We start from the raw sequence: 23,533 nt of genomic DNA, 5'->3' as shown, positions 1-23,533 counted from the left end.
AAAACGAGCGCGCTGCAAACAGACACACAGCCACAAACACACATACAGCCGATTCCCCATTCAAGCACGCGGTCACGCATTCGTTCACTCGTTTCATCGCAAAGTAAATGTGTTTCCGTCTCATTTCGCTTTGTGCTGTGTACGCCGTTCACTAACACACCGTCAGCAACGCTAGCAACAAACAAACTACACGCTTCTCACCATTCTCACCACCGTGAGCACGAGATGAGCTCGGCTGGGTGAGCATGATTCAGCTCACGCGCGTGAGCTGTCGCGGTGAGCTGAGCTGTCATCGTTGCTCACTGCGCCGCTTTTCCTTTGCACCTTTTTTTCTTTCTGCTGTTGCCTGACGACCGGTGCTCTGCGTGTGCGTGTGCACAACAACGCAGCCGGTGAAGAGGCGGGACCATAAATTTTCCCTGCTCGTGCCGTCTCGCTCGGCTGCTCGGCTGGATCCGGTGCCGGTCTCGCTCGCACACACACAGAGAGCCGCAAAGGGTCGTTCCAACCTACCAACACACCACCCACCCCCCAGAAAGAACTTTTGTGGCGCGCGCTGAGATGGAGCCAGCGGACGACGAGATTCCATCCCGTCGTAATGGCCCAGCCCCAAACAACAGTGAGCCGGACAGCCGCGGCAGCAGAGGCTGGGCAGATAAATGTTGATTGACAGTGTATATTTGCCTTCGAACCGCGTACGACGTCGTGTACCGACGGGCCCGAGAGAGTGAGAGTTACGGAGACGTCGCTCGGACGTCGCGCGCGCAAAACACAGCATTATATTTTGTATTTATATATATCTATATATACCACACATATTTTTTTTAAACAAAATTCCGCAAAGTGCGCGCAAGTGAGCGCGGTGCCGCGTGACACGACTCTGGACTCTGGATTGGGTTGGTTATTGTTCTGTTTGGTCCTCCCGCCACCCTGACTTTCCCGCCCAACTCCTTCTCCCCCAGCTTTACTCACGTCACGTTGGAGCACGCGTCTTTCCAATCTTCCAACAACCCCTGTTCCTCATCCTCCCCTACATTCCTTTCCTACCTATACGGTGCGGGAATATATTCCAATATAATACCATCACCACCCAACTCCTCGCCACTCCAGCATCGTCGATCCTCGCGCGTCGCCGTCGTCCTCTTCTCGGTGGTTTCGTGTTTATTGGCGCGCGAGCGCACACACACACACACACACCCAAGGGTGAAGGGTGGTGAGCAGTGGTACGGCTCACTTCATCTCACTGTGCTCATCTCGCTCAGTCCATCAGTCACGGTGTTTGTGTCGTCGTCACGCACACCAGCACAACCGGGGCAACAACCAACGACGACGACGACGACGACGAAGACGACGACGTCGGACGAGCAGCACGAGAAAGCGATTCGTTGGTTGGGTCGTTCCGACGCGTTTAGTCATTTATTATCATCATAGCCAGCACACACCACACCACTAGAGCGCGCACACAGGCAGCAAGCTCGCCGAGCGGAGAAAAGCAGCAGCAGCAGCAGCAGCGTCGTCGTGCGTACGAGAAATATACACCTTTTTTGTTGTTGTTGTTGTTCCGTTTGTCGCTCGCGCACCATACGTCCCCATCTGTCCACCGTTCGTGTGTGAGGCCAACGGTTGTTCCGAGGGGCCCTTTTGTTTCGGGGGCACTTATTCTTCGACGGGCCACAAAAAGCGGGCCGCGTCGAACGTCGTAACCGAATCGTGTGTGCGCGCGGGCCAGCAAACCCACGACACGGCGGTGGCCAACAGTTTCGCGCGAACCCGAACTCCCAAAGTCCGAGGACGACGCCGAGGGCGAACCCTATAGAGAGCGCGTGTCGGTGTGTTTGGCCGACTGACCGGAAAATATATGGCCGCCGTCGCCAGGCTATGGAAATTAATATCCTCTAATCGGGCGACATAAAAACAAAACACATCTCGCGCGAAGCACCACCATCAGCAGCATCAGCAGCAACGGCAGCCCAACTAAACTAGCGCCCGCCAATAACAATAACAACGGAACGCGTAAAGTATAAACGCCGGGTGTGTCTGTGTGTATACGGTGGTGTAACGATCTTATTAATTTCGCGGTCGATTGGGATACTTTTCCGTTGCATCTGTCCCGGTTCCTGTGTGTGTGCGTGTGTTTGGTTACGGCCGTCTAATATTATCCTTTCCGGAAGGGGGCTTTTTCCCACCCCGAATCTGGATTAGTCGCGCGATCGGTGCAGCAGTTTCTTTTCGGTTTTCGGTTTGTTTATCGGGCTCTTGTACACGATTGGGTTTTTTGTTTTCATACTGTGCCGGGTATGAAATTACCATTTCGCGTGTTATCAACCACGGTACAGCGCGTGTGAAAATTGGGAGAAAGTGGTCGCGTGTGTGTGTGTGTCTGTGTTCGCGCGGGAGGATTTACATCGCGTGTAGATCCCGTTCAATAGTAACAAGTGCGTACTACAATTTGATTGTTAAAACGAGAGTGTGTTTTTTGCTTTGCTCTAGTGTATTTTTCATATTTTTGTTTTAGTTTTCGATTGCGTTTTTAAATCCGGGAAAGTTGAAGAAAAAAAAACCCGCCGTTTCGCGTTTCATCAGTGTTGTGTCTGGTGTTAGTGGTCATAGAAAAACCGTCGCACATCCGAATTTATACAACAGAGAGAAGAAAAAAAAAACAACAACGAAACGAAACCGTGTGACATTCGTGCGACAGTTTTACGCGAGATACGCAGCAGCAGCAGCAGCAGCATCCGACCGATTAACCGACGGTAAACGGAGCCAAAAGCGCAACCAGCAGCAGAAGAGGATGTGATCGGTTTTCGCGTGTGCACGGAACAGCAACAGGCGAACGTGTCCGGGCTTGAAGCGGATACATGTATCTCACGTTTCCTACAACAGTATACGGCATTTTTGCAACCACCAAACCACCAAAAAGAAAATAATATTCACCATTACACACCCATGCTGGAACTAGCACGAGAGTAGCGCAAGACGAGCAAAACTACTTTTACTACCACTATCGGCCACTACCTACGGCTACTGCAGCTACTACTCTGCTACTAAATATTTGCAACGCAGTGATATCGTGAGTCGGTGAGGCGAAGTCTCGATGCTTAAGGAGACGCAGCACGCAACAGAGACCCAATACAGAAGGTATACGAAATTTTTGTAACACAAAGCAGGAGAGACCCACGGAGTGTCTAGAACAAACCAACCAAGGTATACACATACACACCGGAAGAAAAGCGTAGCTTTATTTTTAAGCCCACAAAAGTTTACCAAAAAAAAACACCCCCCCCCCCACAACTAACACGATCACAACCGTGGATTCTGGCAGAAAAAACGGGGCTCTCGATCAGTGATGCCGATCATCGTTCGGTGAGAGTGTGGTAACCCGATCGAGCGACCCTGCCGTCGCAACGTATACGCAAGGAAAAACAGAAAAACAGGGGAGAGTTCACCAGTAAGATGGCCGGTCTGATGTGAAAGTATACGAAACTGATGATAGATTTAGATGTGCGGTAGAAAGTACCTTATCCTTGCAGGCGCATCACAGCAAGAGAAGGAAGTAAAACACACACTCACAAAACCCCACACCGAAGCGGGCTAGAGGCAAGAGGAGAAAGAGAAAAACAAGAGTTATATATACAAATTATACATCTATACCCTTTATATATACACCCGTCGCAAAGCAAAGCAAACAGAACGTACGGCCGCAGCTTTATTTGCTCCAGAATTCATAACTCTCTTGCGGGAAACGTGTTGAAAGTTTTGTTCACCGATAAAAAAACACGTACGAAGGCGCTGCACGAGAAAGATTGAGATTGAGCGAAGGGTCCTGTGATACCACCACACACCCCGGAAGGTGTTTCGCTGGACGGGTCCTAGGTGTACGCTATCAGCACGCCAGATGATCGTGGCCGGACGCATCTGCATCCGATCGGCACAGCACATCGAATCGGTCGCGTAATGCATTCGTCCGGTGGTGATATTGGGCGGTGAGAAGCAGGAGTTTTCCAGGGCGGGCGAAAGAAGATTCCGACGGCGTAGCCATCAGCCAACACCGACAAAAGTGTGATCCTCGCAGTTCGATCCTCGCAAAGTGTTTCGTTGACAAAGCGCCGCATCATGCATGGTGTCAGCCGTATATAGTATAGTGGTGCGTGTGTGTCTAATCGGTGCGTCGACGCCCCCCCACCCCACCCCCTCCACACCGGGTGCTGCAGGTGAAAAGAACCTGCCAAACACCCCACTCCCCTTGCATATGTGTATCTGAAAGTGTCTGAAAGTGTATGAAGAAAGTGGTGCATGCGTGAGAGAAAGAAGGTGACGCGTGTGTATACGAAAGATAAGAGGATCTTCTGAAGTTCGAAAGAAGCCAAGTTATCCAAGTTCTAGCAGGCTTTCACGCGTGTGGTGCTCTCGAAAGAAAACCAGCGAACAAAGTCCGGCTAGCTAGGCGCAAACGACTGCTAGCCACGGCGCACAACATTCCGGCAACAACAACGACTACTTCAACGATCTACACACATGGCACAGCCTAGGGTAAGTGTCGCAAGGGGTGTTTTCTTCCCGTCTCCGGTTAGGTATTTCGGCCGCAGGATCTCTCTACCTACCAATCGATCGGGTTCTCGATCATCCTATTAAAAATTCGGCACTATTTTTGTGAATATCAGGATTAGGAGAAGCTCAACAACAGAGCTCCGTGTGGTATGTGTCCACCCATAAGTCAGTGGATCGTGTCCCGCTCCTACAGGCACAGTAGGAGCCGCGGTGTTTGTAAGCGCGGGACCACAGGTCAGATCGTTCGAGAATTCTCAATTTAAATGCAAATTTTCCCTTTCCTCCCTCGCCCAACATAATCTCTTTTTGTGGCCCCGACCAGACCTGGGAGTTATAAGAAGAGACGGTGGCTCACACGCCTCGTTCGTAGTTGCGAGCTATGCCCGACCGTCAAAAGCATCGGCCGTCGGGACAGGTAGTGTGTGCGTTGGGTTTTTGGGTGCTCTCGGACGCTCACCGGTACAGCTGCCTGCGAAGAAAACCTCATCCGAAAAGTCATCGGTTGTGTGAGTTTTCTGTCTTCTGCCTCGTTTTTGCCAATATTCACCCCCAAAACCCTGATTATCAACCGTGTGCGTGTTTGTTTGTGGGTGTGCACACAAACAAGCGTGCGTGTGTGTGTGCGCGCATGCAAATGTCAGCGGGAGATGCTCATATTAGTTGGCAGGCAACTGGCACCGTTTCGGGCCAGCATCCCTGTACGACCCCTTGATTAACTGCGGGCATACCAGCAGGGCGTCCAGCGGTGGTGTTGCAGTGGTGCCCGTTTACCCGAAGGTACCAGGGACCAATTTTCGTGTGACCTCCTCCTTCACCCCAGGTACACGGCACGGGAAGCTGGGAATTTTTGTCGGCAACAGTTGATTTTAATCCGGCGAAAGAAGAAAGTACACCGACCGACCGCGGGGTTTTCGAAACGTTAAACAAACTTGATTGGATTTTCGGGAAAAAAGTCCTCCACAAGAACCTGGACGAACGGGATAGGTGAAAGAATAATGCCGATGGTAATAATTTTTGTTTGGGTCGAGAAGATGCCATCTACCTGCGGCAGTACGGGCGATATCGTCAAGGAAGTACGGCCATCGTGAAAGGATACGCTCCGAAGGTATGCGTGGCAATGGCCGACACTGTGATCGTAAACTGGTCGAAGGTCATCTGCACTACGGCTCGTTATAGGAGAGATGAGAGTGCCTGTGCGAAAGCAAAGTGACACTTCCATAAACCATAAACAGCACAAATTAAAAGTCGATTCACTCCCCCGTAAATAGCGGAGGATTGCTTGTGAAAAAGGCACCGATCCAAAATTAACTCTTTATGATGGTGATTTTTGGGCGATCGTAAACTTGTCATAAACACACACACACACTTGCTGGTTCCCGCTGTGGGCTCGCAAATCATCCACAACTGAGATTGCTACAGCCAAGGCGGAACCTCGGTTGGCCATTAAGCCTTTTTCGTTGTTCCAGCATGGTACAACAAAAAGCAAAGATACAACACGACCGAAGAGGAACACATTGATGAGATCCTTGTGCGAGGTTGAAGAAATAATCGTTCCCGCTGCTAAATAAGTCTCTCGGTACGGGATATCACATATCCACCGTGTAAAGAGAAAAGCTTTTCCAAGCAGTTGGACGTGAGCAGCAAGAAAGTGGGCTAAAGAATCTTTGCCTCACAAACAAATCTCTTGATGATGGCCAGCTCATAATTATGACTAGTTCGTGACAGCACTCCGTGGGTGCTTATTCTCCCAAAAAAAAAAAGCGAACGACAACTCCAATCATACTTCCCTTGTCGCGAATATGTCGTGTTGTACGGGATTTTGGATTATAAAAATAAGTGAATACGTGTAAGGTTAAATTACACACTCGGGAGTACTGTCCCCGGCATACATATGCACGCTGCAGCTTTATGCTTTGGGGCTCACCAATAAAAACAAGACTTCTGCCTAACAACGGCTGCAGTCTCATGTGCACCAAGCCCACCAAGCGGTAATGAAAGGTTTATATTGCTTACTTTTTATTGCCATTCGCTCATCCAACGCGGTGACTATAGTATAAAACCGCCCCCGCACCCGATATAAAACTGTTTGCAAACAATGTTTGACTCGAAATCAAAACTCGCTGATGTCTATTTCAATTATTCCGGTTCGGTTAGCAATCGATGGAGATTGACCAAAACGCTCCCCAGACCCAGCCTGCATTTGACTGTAGGTGCAATCGGCTGTGGAAAGCAATCCCCGGTACAAATAACTTCAATGCGTGGATTGGTACACGCGCGGATTTGGTGATCAATTTGTGTCCGATTGATGACGCGGTGTGGTGCGTTGATGTTTTGCCTTTGCATGATGAAGGCATGTTTTGTTGCTGTGTGTTCATCGTGATCGCAACTTAAGCTCAACAACCACCGGTTAACGGACGACGGCGATGATGATGGTTGAACGGGTAATTAAATGTCTAATGGAAACTACACGGAATGCAGGCGAGGGCAGTGACTCGAGTCGGACCCCGGGCACCGGTGAAATTGAAAGATTGTCCTGGGGAAGCAAAAACAAAAAAAAAAACAGAGGTAAATAAAACCCTCGATCTTCCTACGCCTACTTAAGCGACAGAACAGCACGGCGAAACGTTTGGCTTGATGCGACTAACTTGTGCTGAATGATTATTACGTTCTATATTTAGTGTGCATTTGGTGTAAAACTGTATCAAAAAGAGTTTTTTTAACTTCTTTATCTTTGTGGAGTACTAGAAATAGAGTCCCGAAGGCAAACGTTAGATTCCTTTAAAGATATGCAGAAGGTAGACGGTTACAATTCGATTGTAACGCTTCGTAACGCTTTGATCTGCGGGTTGCTTGCCGTTTGATCGATCTGACAGCTAAAGCGGTGGTTCACGGATCGATTTCAAGGTGGAAAAATTGGAGCAAATTTAAAATTTCCCTAACATTGTATGAAAATTGATAATTTAGCACAAAAACTTAATATTTATCGATTGACAGCTAACAGAAAGCGTTACTTTAGTTCGAAATTTTTCTTTCCCAAACAAACAACACTTTTCCCACAGCTCCATCGTCGTCGTTCCCGTCGCCAATCGTGGCCGCTGTGGCGATAGGCAGCAAATAATATTCTCGTTGATTTTTTACACACGCACGGCGGCGGTGGCAACGGACCTGCTCTAAGCGTCGGTATTTGATGGTTGGATCTGTTTCGTTTTTGGTCCCCAACTTATTTTTTTTGTTGCAAACAGCCTCCTTAACTATCTCGTCTCGGTTTTATGACAACATTTTCATAAAAATACTCAACCGCCGTCGCTCGATAGGGCGCGCCGAACGGATGAGTTTGCTGTTGCTTCCCTGGCTTTACAAAATAACAGCCTGATGGTATTTCGGTGCGTGTCTCCTTGCCGTTTTCCGATTAGTAATACACGGACGCAAGGCCACGTTTGTTGGAAGAAAACGCAGCATCATAGTCCCGGATTGTGGCCATGTGGAAATTTGCGTTCAAATAGCCGGCGTTTTTTTCCCCGGCTTTTCCAACCTTCCCCACACGCCAGGGGAGATAAAAAAAACCTCGGTGATTGTGTTTGCATAGCATGCATATTTGTGCGGCGCGTCAATTTTGTCTGACGTTGACTTATGCCACGGCTTTAGCGCTTAATGATTATGACTGTTCGCGCGTTTGCTGTTGTTGCGCTTGCCAAACACCAGACATTGGCAATTGGCAACAGATGGGATGGATTTGATGCTGCGTTTGAGGGGTGTGTGTTTATTAATATTTAACTAGTTATGGAATGGCAATTGTGGCCCCGGATGGCTCATTTCTAGACGATGTCCTAGTAGCGAAAGCCTAAAAATTGCGATGAAATTCATAAAAGTGACTTGCGCGGGGTACGTTGTTACACATTTTAATCAACTCGGAACGATGCAGCTGGGCGAGCGAGGGCTTTTGTCTGGGTGTGTGTGTGTGTATGGGGAAAAGGTTCGTTAGAAGAAGTGCAATTTTCTATCTATTTCGCATATAAACCGGCAGTTAAGGCTGGTTATGTGAGAAGATGTTTGCGTCCCATACGCCGGCCATATTCATAAACGTCGCTCCATTTCAATAATGCAATTCAACTTCCAGCGAGTGTTGTGAGTGCATCAGTGTGAGCTATTGGTGTGATAGTTAAAAATTGGAAAAATCATTACCATTCGCGTAGTCTTGCCTATCAGCAGCAACGCACACCGTATTTCATTCGCGCAAAGTGTTGTCCATCTGCGCCCGAAAGTGCTCCGAAAGTGCTAGAGTAAATGAGGTTCGGCGGCTCAAAACTGATTGATTAAGTGTGAAATCTGGTACGTGCCGGTGTGTCTTACGTGAATAACAAACTACACCATTACCGTTTGTTTGCAATCGATGAAAAATAGTGAGCGCGAGTGCGTGTGTGCAATAATATATGCTCCGCCGAGCGCTCTGGTGAATGTTGTTCCGAGCTGCGTCCGCGTGCGTCGGTGCGTATCTATCGATATCCACCGGCTCGAAAGTGATATTATTCAAACACGAAGTTTATTATAAATCATTACATCGGGATGCTGCTGGTGGCGGCGGCGGCCGAAGTTTGAAACTGCAAACCGACCAGGCGCATCTTAAAGTTAAAAGCTTCCTAGAGCATGTATGTTGTTTACGCGCAGACCCGAAGGAATGGCCCGGCTATATCTCCCACCGTGGTTTTTTTTTTTTGTTCCGAGGTGTGCAACAAACCAAAACATTTTATGAAATACAGTTTACCTTTCATGGGCCTTCATTTTTTTTCTCTCCTCCGGCTACCAACATCAATCGGTTTTGGAACAGTCCTTCGGCTGGGGCTGGGCTAGAAAAACCAGACCACCGGCCACCGTTCGGCGCCATTAAAAGGAATATATTCCTCCCCGGATTTTCACGTTCGAAGCCGGACTTGATCGCGCACAAATAAAATCAATTCTGGAAGCTATCGGTCGGAAGAGAACGAGGTGTGTGTGTGTGTGTATAATTTTTCCTCCAAAAAAGAAAATCCAACCTCAACCAACCCAGATCCAGGTTGGTGAAGTGTTGTGGTATTTTATTTTTGACTAACGATCGTCGGTAGAAGGAAAAACACACAAGCTAGTGGGGATGGTGTGGTGGTGAGGGCCACTTCAAAAACCCCCACTTTTCCCGCAGCAACATCGGCAGCAGCGGAGGAGGAACCTGTGTGTTCTCACCTGCCGAGGGCGCACCGTTCGCATCTTGGCTATGATTATTACGCGCGTGATCGATTGTATACAATCCTTGACGAGATAAACATCATGAATATATAAATTATTATTTGTTTAATCTCTCATCCCACCCCACACACGCACGCACTTTTCCACCGAGCGCTTCGAGAGGGTCGGCAGCGATCGGGGACGTGTGGAGCGTGTTTTGCCGTTTGAAGCGAGTGACGATGGTCGTCCCACTTTTAACCATACCGGACGATTAGTGTTCCAAAGGTGAACTGCAGGAAGTTTTCCATGAGGCTAGAAAATAAATTCCTTCAAACCGGGCGCTTCCCAGCCGCGGCGGTGTAAAATGTGAAGGGTAAAAATAGTCTTCGGCCCCGAATCGATCGCAATATGGCACCGCCGTTGCAGTTGGGGGAGCGTTAATCATCGACAGATCGTCGTCGTTGAACCGGCGGACCGAAAGATGGATGCTTGTTGCATTGCATCATATACACACGCCACGGTGGCTGAGCTCCCTTGGACACCGACACGCACAAAAATACATCACACACACACAGACACTCACAAAGTCACAAAGTGTGGAGAGATGGAGATCGCACCAAGATCTGGGCTCGAAAAACTCCCTCGTACCGCACCAAACGTACGATCGAAAAACGTCGGGGTACTGCTGAAATTCAATTACGGCCCTTTTTCCTGCCCTAAGTTCGCTTTTCCTTTCACCCCCTTTTTGGCTGGAAATCGAGACGATGCAAACGGAGGGGGAATGGTAGTCCAAGTAGCGTGGCCGCGACGTGGCTGTCGATGCTGAAATAAATGCCGCCGTTTGTAATGGAGGTCCGCCAGCCAATTCTTAATCCGGACCACATTTCTCATCGTCATCGCGCGGCGTCGGCGGTGCGATACGCCCGAAATCCAGCCACCTCAACCGATACCCGAGAATCGTGCATTCTTCCGAGCACGGAGCGCGCGATCGCGAATGCCATGTCGATGACGAAGGAGTCATTTTGGCCCTGATGATGCCCGGGTGGTGCACCCAGAGAGCGCAAGATCTCGCATGGGTGCGCGGCTGGAAATGGTTCGCAAACCGTACCGACACGCCGACATACCGACGCAACTGATCTTGCGGACAAGTGTCGAAAAGTTGTTTGGCTGAAGTATGATGTCTCGGTGTGTTCGGAGTTCCAGGAAAGATTATAACAAACTCATAGCGACGGTGTTTGCTAATCTCTCTCACGACTAAATGCGTTTAGGATGCAAGTAAATTCAATTCTACTGATCTCCGTACAGAAAACGCATCCAGATCCTACGGAAATCTGAGATGCACCTCCTGAAGATTGGAACGGGAAAAACGAACGCAACAAGAAAAAAGGCAACGAAAACGAGATCCAAAGCATCAAGAAACGTCCAGCAAAGAGGCAACAAAAATACAGTATAATTATGCGGTATAAAATGACAGTCGTAAAAGTTTATCGTTATTTGATGGTTGAAAAAGGGCGTTGATCAGAATGACAGGGTGTGATTCTAGCGCTTAAAAGTTCATTTCATTTGCCTCGCAGCCTTCAAAAACGTTGGGTGATGGGTTTCTCGATAGGTGTGCGGGAAGGCAGAAGGCGAACCAAAGCCTCATCGCCTCTTCCACACACAGGGATGAAGAACCACAGCAATAAAGTTGTGAGAAAACGAAGCCTACGGTCCAAGAATCCAGTCAAAAGTAAAACAAAAACGGCAGATAGAAATGGGACCGAGAGAGCTGCAAAATGATATGCATTTAGGAAATTATTATATTACCCGTGGATGATCTTTCATTTCTTGCCGTCGTGGAAACCGCCCCAGGGTTTGAGGAATGGCTGCAAATGGCAACATCGGTGGAATGCTGCTGCAATGCGATGGTCGACAGTTTTTAACAAGCGGTTTGCTGGCTCTGTGCGTCTCAGTTGGCAATAAAATTCCAACCAAGGTCGTCTCGCTGTCTCTCCGTTATCTCTCTCTCTCTGTCACAGTGACACAAACCAATCGGGGTTGGTAGATGTCAAATTTTCCTGGTGATAGATTTGAAGATTGTAGATCGATGCGATTTACTGGTTCGTTAGTGTCAAGTTTCTACCAAACACTTTGGGCGAACCTATCGATTATCTCGATAATCGCGCCAACAGATCTTTTCGCACCCTTTGCTCGAGCCCCGTATTGGGCGATGGGCGTTGTAATAGCGTCCCTAAAGTTGGACGCAAATATTTGGCCACCAAGTGCAAATTCAATTGAACCATGTACAAAAGTGCTCGGTGTAGTTGGCGCGGTACCGTGTAAAGGTCAAACCCGGGGTGTCTAACCCACCAAAAAAGCAGGGACCAGGCGCACCGGCGCGCCTCAGATCGCCACAGCTAGATCCTATCCGTACCGTATGGCGTAATGAATGCCGATACCCGGCGGGACACCACGCCACTAAAAACGGCACGCCAGCAATCACGCGACGCGCAGCAGGTTTTTCGGTCCGGTTCGATCGTTTCGAGCTGTTACCGAGGCCCCATGCTGCCCCGTGCACAGATACCACAGATGAGGCCGACATCCGCACAGCACAGCTCAAGGGTCACAGGAACAGGAAATAAATCCTGGTGCCACCAACCATTCAAGTTCGCGCTTGGGGTATGTTTGACCCGCTTCGGAGGATCGATCGAAATGCCTCCCACAGGTCGGTAAAGGGCTTCCCGACGGTGTTGATGCTGCTGCTGCTGCTGCTGCTGCTACTACCGGTATGACATAATGCGGCAATGCTAATATCTAGACACACACACACACACGGGGTCACCCGCGTGTTGGGCATAATGTGTTGTCGAAACAAAAGCGGGTCACTCGTACACGGGGAACTAGGTGACAAAACATGTGCACCGAACGGACGAACGTTTACCGGCATTAGAGACGGCTGTGTGATAGATAGATCACGTAACATTGTAGCATCCGTCAGCCGTAGTTCCTTGGCCCGGATGTTTCTTAACATGCGGGATTCGGAGTGTGAGTGAAGAGAGAGAAAGAATAAAAAGGAGTAATAACTATAGCAGCAACATTAGGAAACGAAAAAATGCACATAAAACAGGAATGTGTGTTGTGTCCCGAGGATTTGGACACGGGGGGGGGGGGGGGGGGACCCTGCTGTTCTACCTGTGTGATGTCGCTCTGATGTTTTCCTGTCCATTCCACCGCTCATCGTCATAAACGAGGAGATGCTTCGTTTCGTTACGCCGTTAGGTCCGAATGGTCGGCGTGAAATGATTTTGGGCACATTAAATCCTCTCAAAATGGGGAAGGCGAATCACCACCACCAAGCTCCGTGTCGGCGAGAAGACGATGATGACTATAATATTTTATATCTCTTGCCTCACCGGTTTCCCTTTCTCCCCGCGCCATGCCTTACCCACAGTCCCGTGTGCCACACCCGGTGAAGCTTGATTTTTGACAATCCGACCCCGGCGGCGTAATGATGTTCACCGTGTACGTGTTGCTGTTGGCGGCAAAGTCTTTTGGGTGACTATTTTCTTGCCAGTGACCAGTGTGTGTGTTCGAAACGCCAGTGCACGAGGCCCACCCAGTTCTAGAATTTTTTATGGTTCTAATTCCCTTTGGCCGGATTGCCTGAGTTTTGTGTTTTTTTACTGCTGGTTTGGTGATGATGTTCTCTGTGTGGTGCGGTGATGTTCTTAGAATTACATTTATATCTTCTTGTCCGCAAAGGTGTCGGAAAGTATGTCAACGACCACAGGACGATGTCCATATGATAAACACCACCGCCCGAGTCGATGACATACACCTGAGGAACCTGAGGACCCGATGTGCGATGATGCTGTTGTTGGCAGCCCGAGCTCTGCAGTACTACGAACGCCGGTTCACTCTTTTCGGTGGTGGCCCTGTCATTTGCGAAAGCCAAACGTGTGATTGGGCAAAAGTCATTCAATTCGCGCGGCAGAAGAACACCACTTTGGCCGCGAAGGAGAGCACCACACCATTTGACGGTTCGATGACGGTTTGTGACACTTGAAAACGGTGTCGGTGTTGATGAGCATGAGTGCGTACTTCGAACCAGCATCCGGTCGAGGTAGGAGACAGGGAGGAGGGAAAAAGATCTGTCAGAAACCCTCGGCAAAAGCCGTCGCACCAGCATACACAGCAAGCATCAAACTCCGGTCAGCATCAATTGACGACAATTCTGCTGGCACAGGCGTGTTTGGCGGTGCGGGAAAAACGATGCACGCGCGCTAACGATGGCTCTCCATTTCAATTGATCACAATTTTCAAACAACCGGCCACCGCCAACAACCACTACCGCTCCCCACAGTGCAGTAAACGAGCCGAGCCGCCTCTGCACATGGGCTGTACTGTACGGATCGTTTAACTTTCCGTCCACCAGAATGCTTCCGTTTCTGATGTCCCCGGCTATCATGTTCAATTTTGAGCACTTTCCAAAATCTCGGACACCGGCTCGCTAATAGCATCGTGGACCGTACAGTCGGTGGGCAGTAGCTCTCTTGGACCGGATACAGTGGCGGGCTCTTCGTTTTTGTGGTTGTCGGAGAGCCCTCGTGGTGCCCCAAGATAATGCGCTATTTGCAGGGATAGATTCTTTAAACTCATCTTGCGCTCCTTGGTGCTCGCGGTACATTCCGGTACGCTGATAAGAGGCGCTGATGATCACCACGCAACTCCCCAATCGAGTTGTTGAAAGATCGAAAACTGTTAAATAAATCAAACAACGAGGTAGGCAGCGTAGTGATATCAGATTCGTTGAATTATTTTATCCACACACACGCACGCACGGAATGTTGTTTGCTTACTTCCTCACCACTATCTGCCCCCGTTCTACGGGGCCTTACGCTGGTCAGTACGATTTCCTGCGTTCCAAAATAAGCCCCAACTGCGACGGTCCGTGAAACGACATCGCTCAGGTGACAAGCCGAGGTGTTAGAATTGCTTGCCTGATAACAAACGTACCGAGCTACGGTGGCCGATGATCGTGTACGCTAGACAAACTGGCTGTACCGAAACTGTTCCAGGTTCTCCAAACCCTCCCAACCCCTTCCACCCCTTCGCTTACCCCTTTTGCGTACAGTTCAAGTACGATATGAAATGTGTCGTGTGTTTGCGAAAGTTATCATTTCCAGGCTAAGGGACGGTGTTCTAATCTCTCGCTCACTCTCTCCACGGTTGATGTTTTGCTGCCGTTTGGCGGAACAGAACCACCACCGATGAATGGGACTGATACGGCGATACAGCCAACGCCACCACCCGGCGTCGACGGAGCAAAGAAGTTCGAACAGCTTTTTTATCAGCGATACGGCGCAGAACTTGTTCGACTAATCACTGTTCCGTTCGGCCAGAGGGGGACGCTACACAACGTTTGCGGGGATATATTGAGAAATTTCCGTTTCCGTTGTTAAGAATCGATACAGTTCAACAATGAGGTGGGTTGGGGGTGGAGAGCACATCTAAGATACAGATAGTAAGACAGCACCAGCACCGGTGTATTTCTATTGCTACGCTGCCTAAAGAGTTTGCCGAGAGAGCGTGGAGGATTCCGTGTTCCAAAATCGACCAAACTTTTCCGCAAATCTCAGATTTATCTGTGGCGACGGAGATTTGCCACCAGACATTGGGGAAGTTGGTTTTGGGCTTAAGAACTTCCCATCGCCGGTTCCAGCAGCATTCCCACCATCATTCCCGCTGACCGCACACAGCGTAATTTGTGCTCAGTTTAATTCCCCCGGCAAAAGCTTATTAGGGACTCGCTCGGTCGGAGCGTTGCTCTGTGAAGCGCTGAAGGAACCGGGCCGAGAGAAGGTTGGATGTGATACGACGTTGGTACCAGAAATTCATCCGAGTACGCACGATTTGCCACTGCCACTTCAAACTGCTGTCAGTTCCAGCAGTAATGCGTCGTCGGCGACGTCGTCGTCTGACACAGAAACCAGGGAGCCTGGCCCTGTTTGCTGCTTTATTAGTTTTGCGTCGAGCTCCTCCGGGTTAGCGGTGGGTTCGCCGTATGCCTCTGCGTATGGCATGTAAGTAATGAATTTCAAAATGGCCGCGCGTACAGTGCGCGTACGGCCAAGGGGATAGAATTGATTGATGATCCTTTTTGGCTCCGGCGAGCGCGCGCGTTCCCTCACTCCAGGACCTCCAGAACTGTGTGTGTCTGTGAGTGTGTCTGTGTATTTTTTCTTCCTTCCTTTGTTGTTTTGTCGTCGCTCATTTTCCCTACTCTAGCATTCTCGCCGGGACACACAGACACAGTGCACGTTCGAAGTTTCCCTGTTGTTATCTTCCCCGTTGGCGCTGTACATTATTATTCCCTTCGATTCGAGCCATTTAACAAAAACTAGGGACGAACACTAACACATTGGACCGTACGCATGCGTTACGTTTATGGGCGAATCGGGTCGGTTCTGGAACAGGAGCAGGACCAACGAACGTACAGTATCTTGCAACGTTCCTACGATCACCACCAATCGCCCAAACTCACAGTCGCCAAGTCCACCGGTTTCGTTTTGCGAACGGCCCCTCAAAACTGACCAATGCGCGACCAGCGGTATGTTAATATTAGAACCCCGGCTAACAGAAGGACTCGATTCCCTGTCCCGTGTGCGTTCCCCTAATCCGTGTGCGTGTCCAGAACTGTCTCACTCTACGCTCGACAGAGTGTCTAGAGTCCTGCAGCTTAAAGCCAACCGACACCGTTGAACTCCGTTGTCCACACCAACTGCATTGCACAACGACAATGAGTCGGCAGTTTGGAACAGCTGAGTCAGTTTCCGGCAGTAGGGAACGCCGGGACACAAACACCCACAGGACGGTGCGATGAGTTGACAAATTTTGTATCCATCTGTAGCCCCCCTCATCATTGCACCCACGAATGTCCTGAATGTCTTTAAAGCGTCCAACACAACGCAGCCGGCATTAAAGCCCGACACAGACCTTAGGATATTCATGAACGTGCAAGGCTTTCTTGATTGAAATGGGATTTTTATTGCAACGTCATTCAAGATCGGTATTTGATGGAGAGAGAGAGAGAGAGCAAGGAGATTGTAAGGACATGACATTTGGCACAATGAAACATCGAAACGGGGCTTAAAACCCTTCCGGTTGTGTCCTTCGGTGCGTTGTGGACCTTGTCAAACTGCAATTTTATATTAAAATCCACATCCACAATATCGATCGCGTGTCACGATCGAGGGTAAAAGTGTGACAGTTCACACAGTAAAGCATGAACCCAAACGCCGGCCGCCTATTGCGCTATTACTATGTGTTGTGCACAGTCTCATGTATAGTCGATCGATAACACCCACCGTTCGCGTGGTGACTAACACACCGAACCTAGCTTCATGTCAACGTGTTCTGTGTGCGTGTTTCGCCGGGGTTTTTTTTACTAGTTTTCCCCTTTTTTACACCCACCCATCGATTAACCCTCGGGAACTTGCCATACCCGACGCACCATCAACCCCCCTCCCTTGGGCTTGGGGAGTGAAGTAATTTACTAGTGCCGAAGGTACGCCATTCATTGAACGGTCGATGAATATTTAATGTTGCGTGAATTATGCCTATTGGAAAGTCGTTGATTGTAATTTAGGCATAAATGTTTAAAAAAAAAGCATACGCCGTACAATTATTACCTTCTGGGACTCGGTGGACATGTCGTCGCGATAGTGGAAAAATGTAGAGACACACGGAGAGAGAGAGAGAACAAAGAGTATTGGGAAATGTTCCATCCGTCGGTATCCTTGTGCGTCAAACATTTCTTCACCCAGCGCTCGCGTTGAGGTGCAATGCAATAAGGAACTCCTGTCAATTGTGACAGGCACGCACGCATAGGCTTCAGACAGGCAGCAAGTTAGGCCTCGCCGGGAAAAGGTGGGTGCATTCTGCGAACTGCGAGTGGCCGACCCCACAAAACGTTGGGGGTCGATGGGCTAATGCAAGAGGGCTCGACACCGGTTGGCACCTGGTTGGACCGGCATGGTGGAGTATGGGATATCGGTGTGGCATAATTATTTCCTATCAGCACTTTTAAGCCATTTGTGCGGGTTCATAATGTCCGGTCGATTAAGGAAATGGGGGGATCGAAACCAGCACCAGCATTTTACGATGTTTTGCCAATATTTTATTTATTACTTGTCATCGAATGCATGCACGCGCGCTGGCTGCAAACTGCTGCGGATGAACCTGACAGGCAGACACACACGGGTGGGCGCGTTTGGGGTCTCAATATTTTATTGCACATTAATATAAAATTATTTCACGTACACACGTGGTGCGGTTTTTATGGTGACTTTTGTCTAGCTTAGAACTGTCCACCTGTGCTCTTGTGGCTGTCGAACCGTAAAAGGGTCGTCTGGTAAATTACATGCCCTGGTGCAATGTTTCGCCGATGCCGAAACGGTTGTCTCCGGCATGCCAAATAAATGTGAATCAATGGCGAGCCCCTGCCGCCCGTACGTACCAAAGCACAATTACAGCACACTGGTCCAAAAAAAAAAACAAAAACGCAACAACAATTGCTGTCCGCAAAATAAAACCGCACGCCGTGCTGTACCCCCCGAAATCCGGTGCGTCGGTTTAATAATTATGCATAAATTTTGCGCACACGAATTTTTATCCATTTTGCTTTGTTTTAATTGTGCTTAATGTGCTTTTGCACCGACACACAAGCACACGGAATTCGGAAACGTGGCAAAAGATTAGCCACGCGTAACCATAGCAAATGGTCGTCTTTTTTTTTTTCTTTTTGGGGGAGGATGGAGTTTACCCGATACGCCGCTGTTGTTTTAGCAGAATTTTTCGCAAAACAACCTCGATTCCACCCTCAATCCACCCAACCACCACCACCACCACCTTCACCAATATAACAGTGTGCGTAATTAGGCACATTTTTGGCCTAATGGATTTAGGGCCCCAGTCCACTGTGCGGCTGGGGTGAAAGATAAAGGTGGAGAACCGGCCATAAAACTCGTCCTAAAATTATTATCCCCGAGCCGATCGGTATCGAAGTGGAGGGCACTGCTGGCGGAAGCTTAGCGTTGAAATAATTAGTTAATTAAAATAAAGTTCTCAAGTTATGTGCGGTGGACTCTAGCTCTCGGAAACCGGCCGGGTGCCGCTCGGTGACGGTGATAACAACAGAATTTTCCACCCCAGAATGGCTGAGGCCCACTCGAACGTCGGACATTTGAACGTGGACAAACAAAAAAAAAGAAAGCAAACCAAATCATCTCCCTCGCCGAACGAACGACGCTACGAGATAACAACAAACACCCAATAAAAAGCCGGCCCAAGTCTAACGCTCCCAAAGTCCCGCCTCTTCGCTCGACGCGGCGGGAAAAAAAAGACGCCACTCGCGGGAAACTCATTTGCATAATTTTGTTTTTAATAATCCATTACAATAGAGCCGCGATGGTTGCTTGCAAGGCCGCCGCACAGTGGACGTTGTGTACCGGGCGACGACGACCAAGTAATTGAAGTTTCTATCGGGCCGATGCTTTTGTTCGACCGTGCGGGACAAGAAAGAACGCCCACTCGTTCAGCGGGATGCTGCGAGATTTCACACCACGCGAATGGTGGACTTCACGGTTGGGCAAGTTTTCTCTGCCTCAGGAAAAGCTTCCACCGGCAATTGTGGATAAGTTCCAACGCCGTCAACTTTTGAGACTTCCAGAGGGTTGGATGTAGATGCCTCTGGTGAAGGTAATACTTTTTGACTGGTTTTATTGAATTTCTTCCCGAGGACTCTCTCTCTCTTCCGCTCCCGACGTCCTCCACCAACTGGGGGGGAAACTCTTTAAAGTTGAGGCGTAAATGAACCTTTTCTTTGCTTAGCGGCTTTAGATGACCGCCTGAATTTATTCAAAAACTTTTCGCCCAACAGCACCGGACAGAAAACGGGAGGAGGATCGCCCACGGATCGGGACGCTCGGAGCAGCATCGGTTCCAGATATTATGGCACAATATAATAACTCGTGGTGTGTTCGTCTCTCTCCCGGCGTACACGATGCGGCAGGTTTTAAAATGACCAAATTGATTGGACAACCCCGAACGAACGAGGGGGGGGGGGGGGGGCTTCTTGGCTGTAGCATCTTGCACAGGCCGGTATTTTATTCGGGCGGCGTTTCAGAAGCTCCGGTTAAAAGTTGCCAACACACTTTACGGCTTACGGGATACCGGCACGCCAGACGGCAAGACGCGCCCGAACCCCAGCACCGAGGAAAGCCACACACACAAAAGGGCGCTAACGCACGGTCTCGCTCGATCATCATTTCTTCGGCATGCCTTGGGCCTGTGTTGATCCGAGCGTCCGAGGAGGTCTATACACATTTTTGACAACTAAGAGTGACTGTGCGGATTTTTCGATCTTCGACGGCACACAATGGGACGATGGTTTCGGTGCCGGGCGACCGAGGGGGAAAAAATCAATCACGCGCTTATACGCGATCGTCGATCTGCGGGGGGGTAGTGGGGAAGGTTTTTTTTTCGGGGGAGGGCGTGCGTGACATGCCGGTTTGACTCCGGTGAAAAGGCGCATCGAACCAAGGGCTTTTCGCTTGTCTTTACATTCCCGCTCGGAACGCGCGCGCTCACACACCATGACCAATGGAATTTTGTTTGCGGAGGCTTAGCGTCCGCGAGTGTGTGTGTGTGCGGGCGGGAAAAAGGTGTTCATGATTTGTAAAAATCATCCCCCTTCCATACTCCTCTTTTCACAGCCTTGATTTTCACTCCCTCGATCGAGCCGATGGCGGGAATTTGCGCACGATCACCACTTAAACCTGATCCTGATCCGACGATCGCTGCTGCGATCTAGCGGGTATGGACGATGCACATACACACACACACGGCAACAGCAACAATGTTCGTGTGCATTTAATCGAGCGGTCAATCGAGCATGACCAGGAGGGATAAAGATGGGGAGGCAAGATTCTTTCTACCCTCTTGCCTTTGAAAATGGTGATCAACAGGCAACAAAGGCAAACTCCCGTGTACTCCGCGAGTGTTCAAGGGTAGAATAAGCCGAAAGGAAAAGGAACATGGCGTGCTTCGAAATCAATTAGAGCTTTTTAAAAGACTCTACAGACACACACACACGGACACTCCACGCGGCCGGGGTTCTTGGCCGAGTTTCGATATATTCGAGAGTGCTTCACAGTGCCGGGGTAAAGAAACACTCACACAATTCCACGGAATCTTTCGTAGGTCGTAATCGATCCACTATGCTCTTAACCGCCGCTGAAACGATCGTGCCGATCACGGGCAAGATGCACGATTCTCGGCCTCAAGACTTGACAGAACAAGGTGCTCTGGATAGCAAAAAACAAAAAGCGCCCCAACTAAACCAAAAACATCTTCAAACTATATGGTACTTTATGTAAGAGGGAAACGATTTGGGGAAAACTCCCATTTAAAGTGGTCCTCGCGAGCAAAAGGTAGCGCGCGCCGTCTCGGAGAACCTACTCTGTTTCGGTTTTCTGAAGAGAAAAAAAAGAGTCGCGTCTCCCCCAACCCCCAACATAAAACACTCACTTCACCAAAGAGGATGGCACTTGTGTGGCTCGTAAGCGACATACAAAAGCGGCGAAGGAAAACATTTCAATTCGCACGGCGAGAGCTCTACCTCTAGGGCGAGGGCATTCTTCAAGAAAAGCGGATCACCATATCAACTTGAGTCGGGGCTGCTTCATGTAAGGTTTTTTTTGTTTTGGGGGGGGAGTTAGGAAATGTGGTGGAAAACCTCCACCATAATTGGCCATTCCGATGTGTCGGTTGATTGGTTGAAAATTGGAAAACTTCTTGAAGGAAAGCTAGGGGTCCTCAAGAGATGGAGAAGAAAAAAAAACACCGGCATCGTTGTCACTGCGTTGCGAGATAATATGCATGTTAATGTTTTGTCTTGTCTAGTGGGGTGTTTGGGATGGTAGTGATTTTTGTTTTCCACCCTCTCCCCATCGCAGTGTTTATAGTCCACCACAGACACATTGGTTTAGTGTGCGTGCGTCTCCTTCCCTGAGCGTGTCCTAATTTTATGCAAATGGACGACGGCTGCCAACAGTTTGCCCACCCGACGGCGCTATCCTAATTGATACAGATACCCGGGGTGGAGAGAGAAAAGGGATCGAATGTTTCTTATCACGTCAATGCGGTCTTATCCTTACATGCTGCCGGTAGCCACCGATGACTCTGACTCTGTTGACTGAGCGGTGGAAAAGGTCAGCAAAGGGATCAGACATTCCTTCCATGGATGTCTGAGGGTGCCCCCGGGTTTTGTATTAATATCAATTACTCGACTATTTACTGTCGGGCCGCCGGAGCCGCAAAAACCCTTTGATTCCCGTGCGGGGAAATGTGTGTGTGTTTTGAAAGCGATATCATAACGACGCTTTAGAAGGCTATCGAAAACGGTAATGGAGTTTTTGGAGGGCCGTACCGGGCGTAGGGCGAAGAAACTGCTCGCGTGCGTATCCTGTGGTGGAAAACCCTTTTCTCGAAGCTCATTTTACCCCTTCTTTTAATCGGTCAAATGAGCAAATGACCTGAACACACACACACACGGTTCCTTGTGCAGAGATGTTGTCTTCATCATGTCCTCGACAGGCGAACCCTGGCCAGACAACAGTTCATTTGTACGGTAAACATTTAGCTGGCCACATTCAATCTTTTTTCAACCCCCTTTTTGGGAATACGGGGCCACGCTCATGCCTTCGTCAGCTTCAACAGTCTAAATATGTATGTCGTGGGACGCGTTGGAACGGGTATCGGGAAATTAGTTATGTCGTCGTTGTGTGAAGCTTATGTCTACGAAAAACATGAGATTTACCTCGCTTTCACACACCACCACCGGATACCATCCGATGTGTCCACCAAAGCAAACAGATCTATACACACAGTCCCGACAGGCAGAGGAACGCCGAACGGTCCCACGTACGTACGCAGGATCCCCTCATGTTAGGAGGTTTTAAGCTGGCTTGAAAAATGACTTACTCTCTCCCGGGAGACATCCGAGAGTGTCAAGTAACAACGGCAATGCGGTATCGCATGTGTTGTGTCGTCGTCGTCCTGCATCGCACTGTCAGCAGTCGGGGCAGATCATCCCGGTGGTGATCTTCACCAGATATCTCTGGGCAAATGGGGTTCGAAGATTCTTGTTTGGCAGAGACCCACAGAGACCCTGGGCATGATGATGATGATGATTATTACACTCCGGTCTGTCAGCGTACCGTAGCGAACGGGGACACCCCGGATGCGGACCCGGTTCTTGCCGTTGCACATGTTGAAGGCGTAGGCCCGGGCAAAGGTTTTGTCGCGATGACACCCTCTCTGCCTCACAACCCCGTACGCGACAACGATCCGTGGCGACAGCGAGGTGCGATACGATGAATGTGCGATACGGAGGAAAGAAACACACATACACACATCGGCTTTGCATCAACTGCATCAACAGCGATCCTCGCTTACACCAACAACATGGCACACAGCGGCGAGGTTTTCTGGGCCCAAAATCCCAATATCTCTTCTGCATCTTGTCATCTGTTGTCTGCGGTTCGGTCATTTGCCGTTGTTTTCGAAAGCCTTCCTTCTTCTGCTCACCCCTCTTTTGTAGCGTCCTGCCACCGTTGGACGGAGGACCCATCTCACGTTTCCTTGATTATTTCCTCGGGGCGCAAAATCCTGGGTGTCAAAATCTACCAGAACATAATCAATCATCGTTTCGGAGCAGCGCGCTCCCAAAATATCTTCACCGCCCGGT

At 49.4% G+C, this 23,533-nt stretch overlaps 1 protein-coding gene across 7 annotated transcripts in view; it reads left to right on the top strand.

Moving 5' to 3' along the window:
• Positions 1-661: 661 nt before the first annotated feature.
• LOC118504564 (homeobox protein homothorax) overlaps positions 662-23,533 on the top strand; it is a 173,177-nt gene continuing 150,305 nt past the window's right edge. The window contains exons 1-2 of one of the 7 annotated variants that reach the window (XM_036039176.1): positions 662-786; positions 2,516-4,530. In XM_036039176.1, coding sequence (XP_035895069.1) covers positions 4,516-4,530 — 15 coding nt within the window. In that variant the 5' untranslated portion in view covers positions 662-786; positions 2,516-4,515. Of the gene's footprint in view, positions 787-1,127; positions 4,531-23,533 lie in introns of those variants that run through there. The other 6 variants (XM_036039179.1, XM_036039177.1, XM_036039175.1 and 3 more) reach the window with 6 other exon arrangements.

The sequence above is a fragment of the Anopheles stephensi genome, chromosome 2 (genome assembly GCF_013141755.1).
Source record: "Anopheles stephensi strain Indian chromosome 2, UCI_ANSTEP_V1.0, whole genome shotgun sequence".
Taxonomy (NCBI): domain Eukaryota; kingdom Metazoa; phylum Arthropoda; class Insecta; order Diptera; family Culicidae; genus Anopheles; species Anopheles stephensi.
Note: the sequence above shows the minus strand (reverse complement) of the source record. Positions and strands in the feature narration are given on the sequence as shown.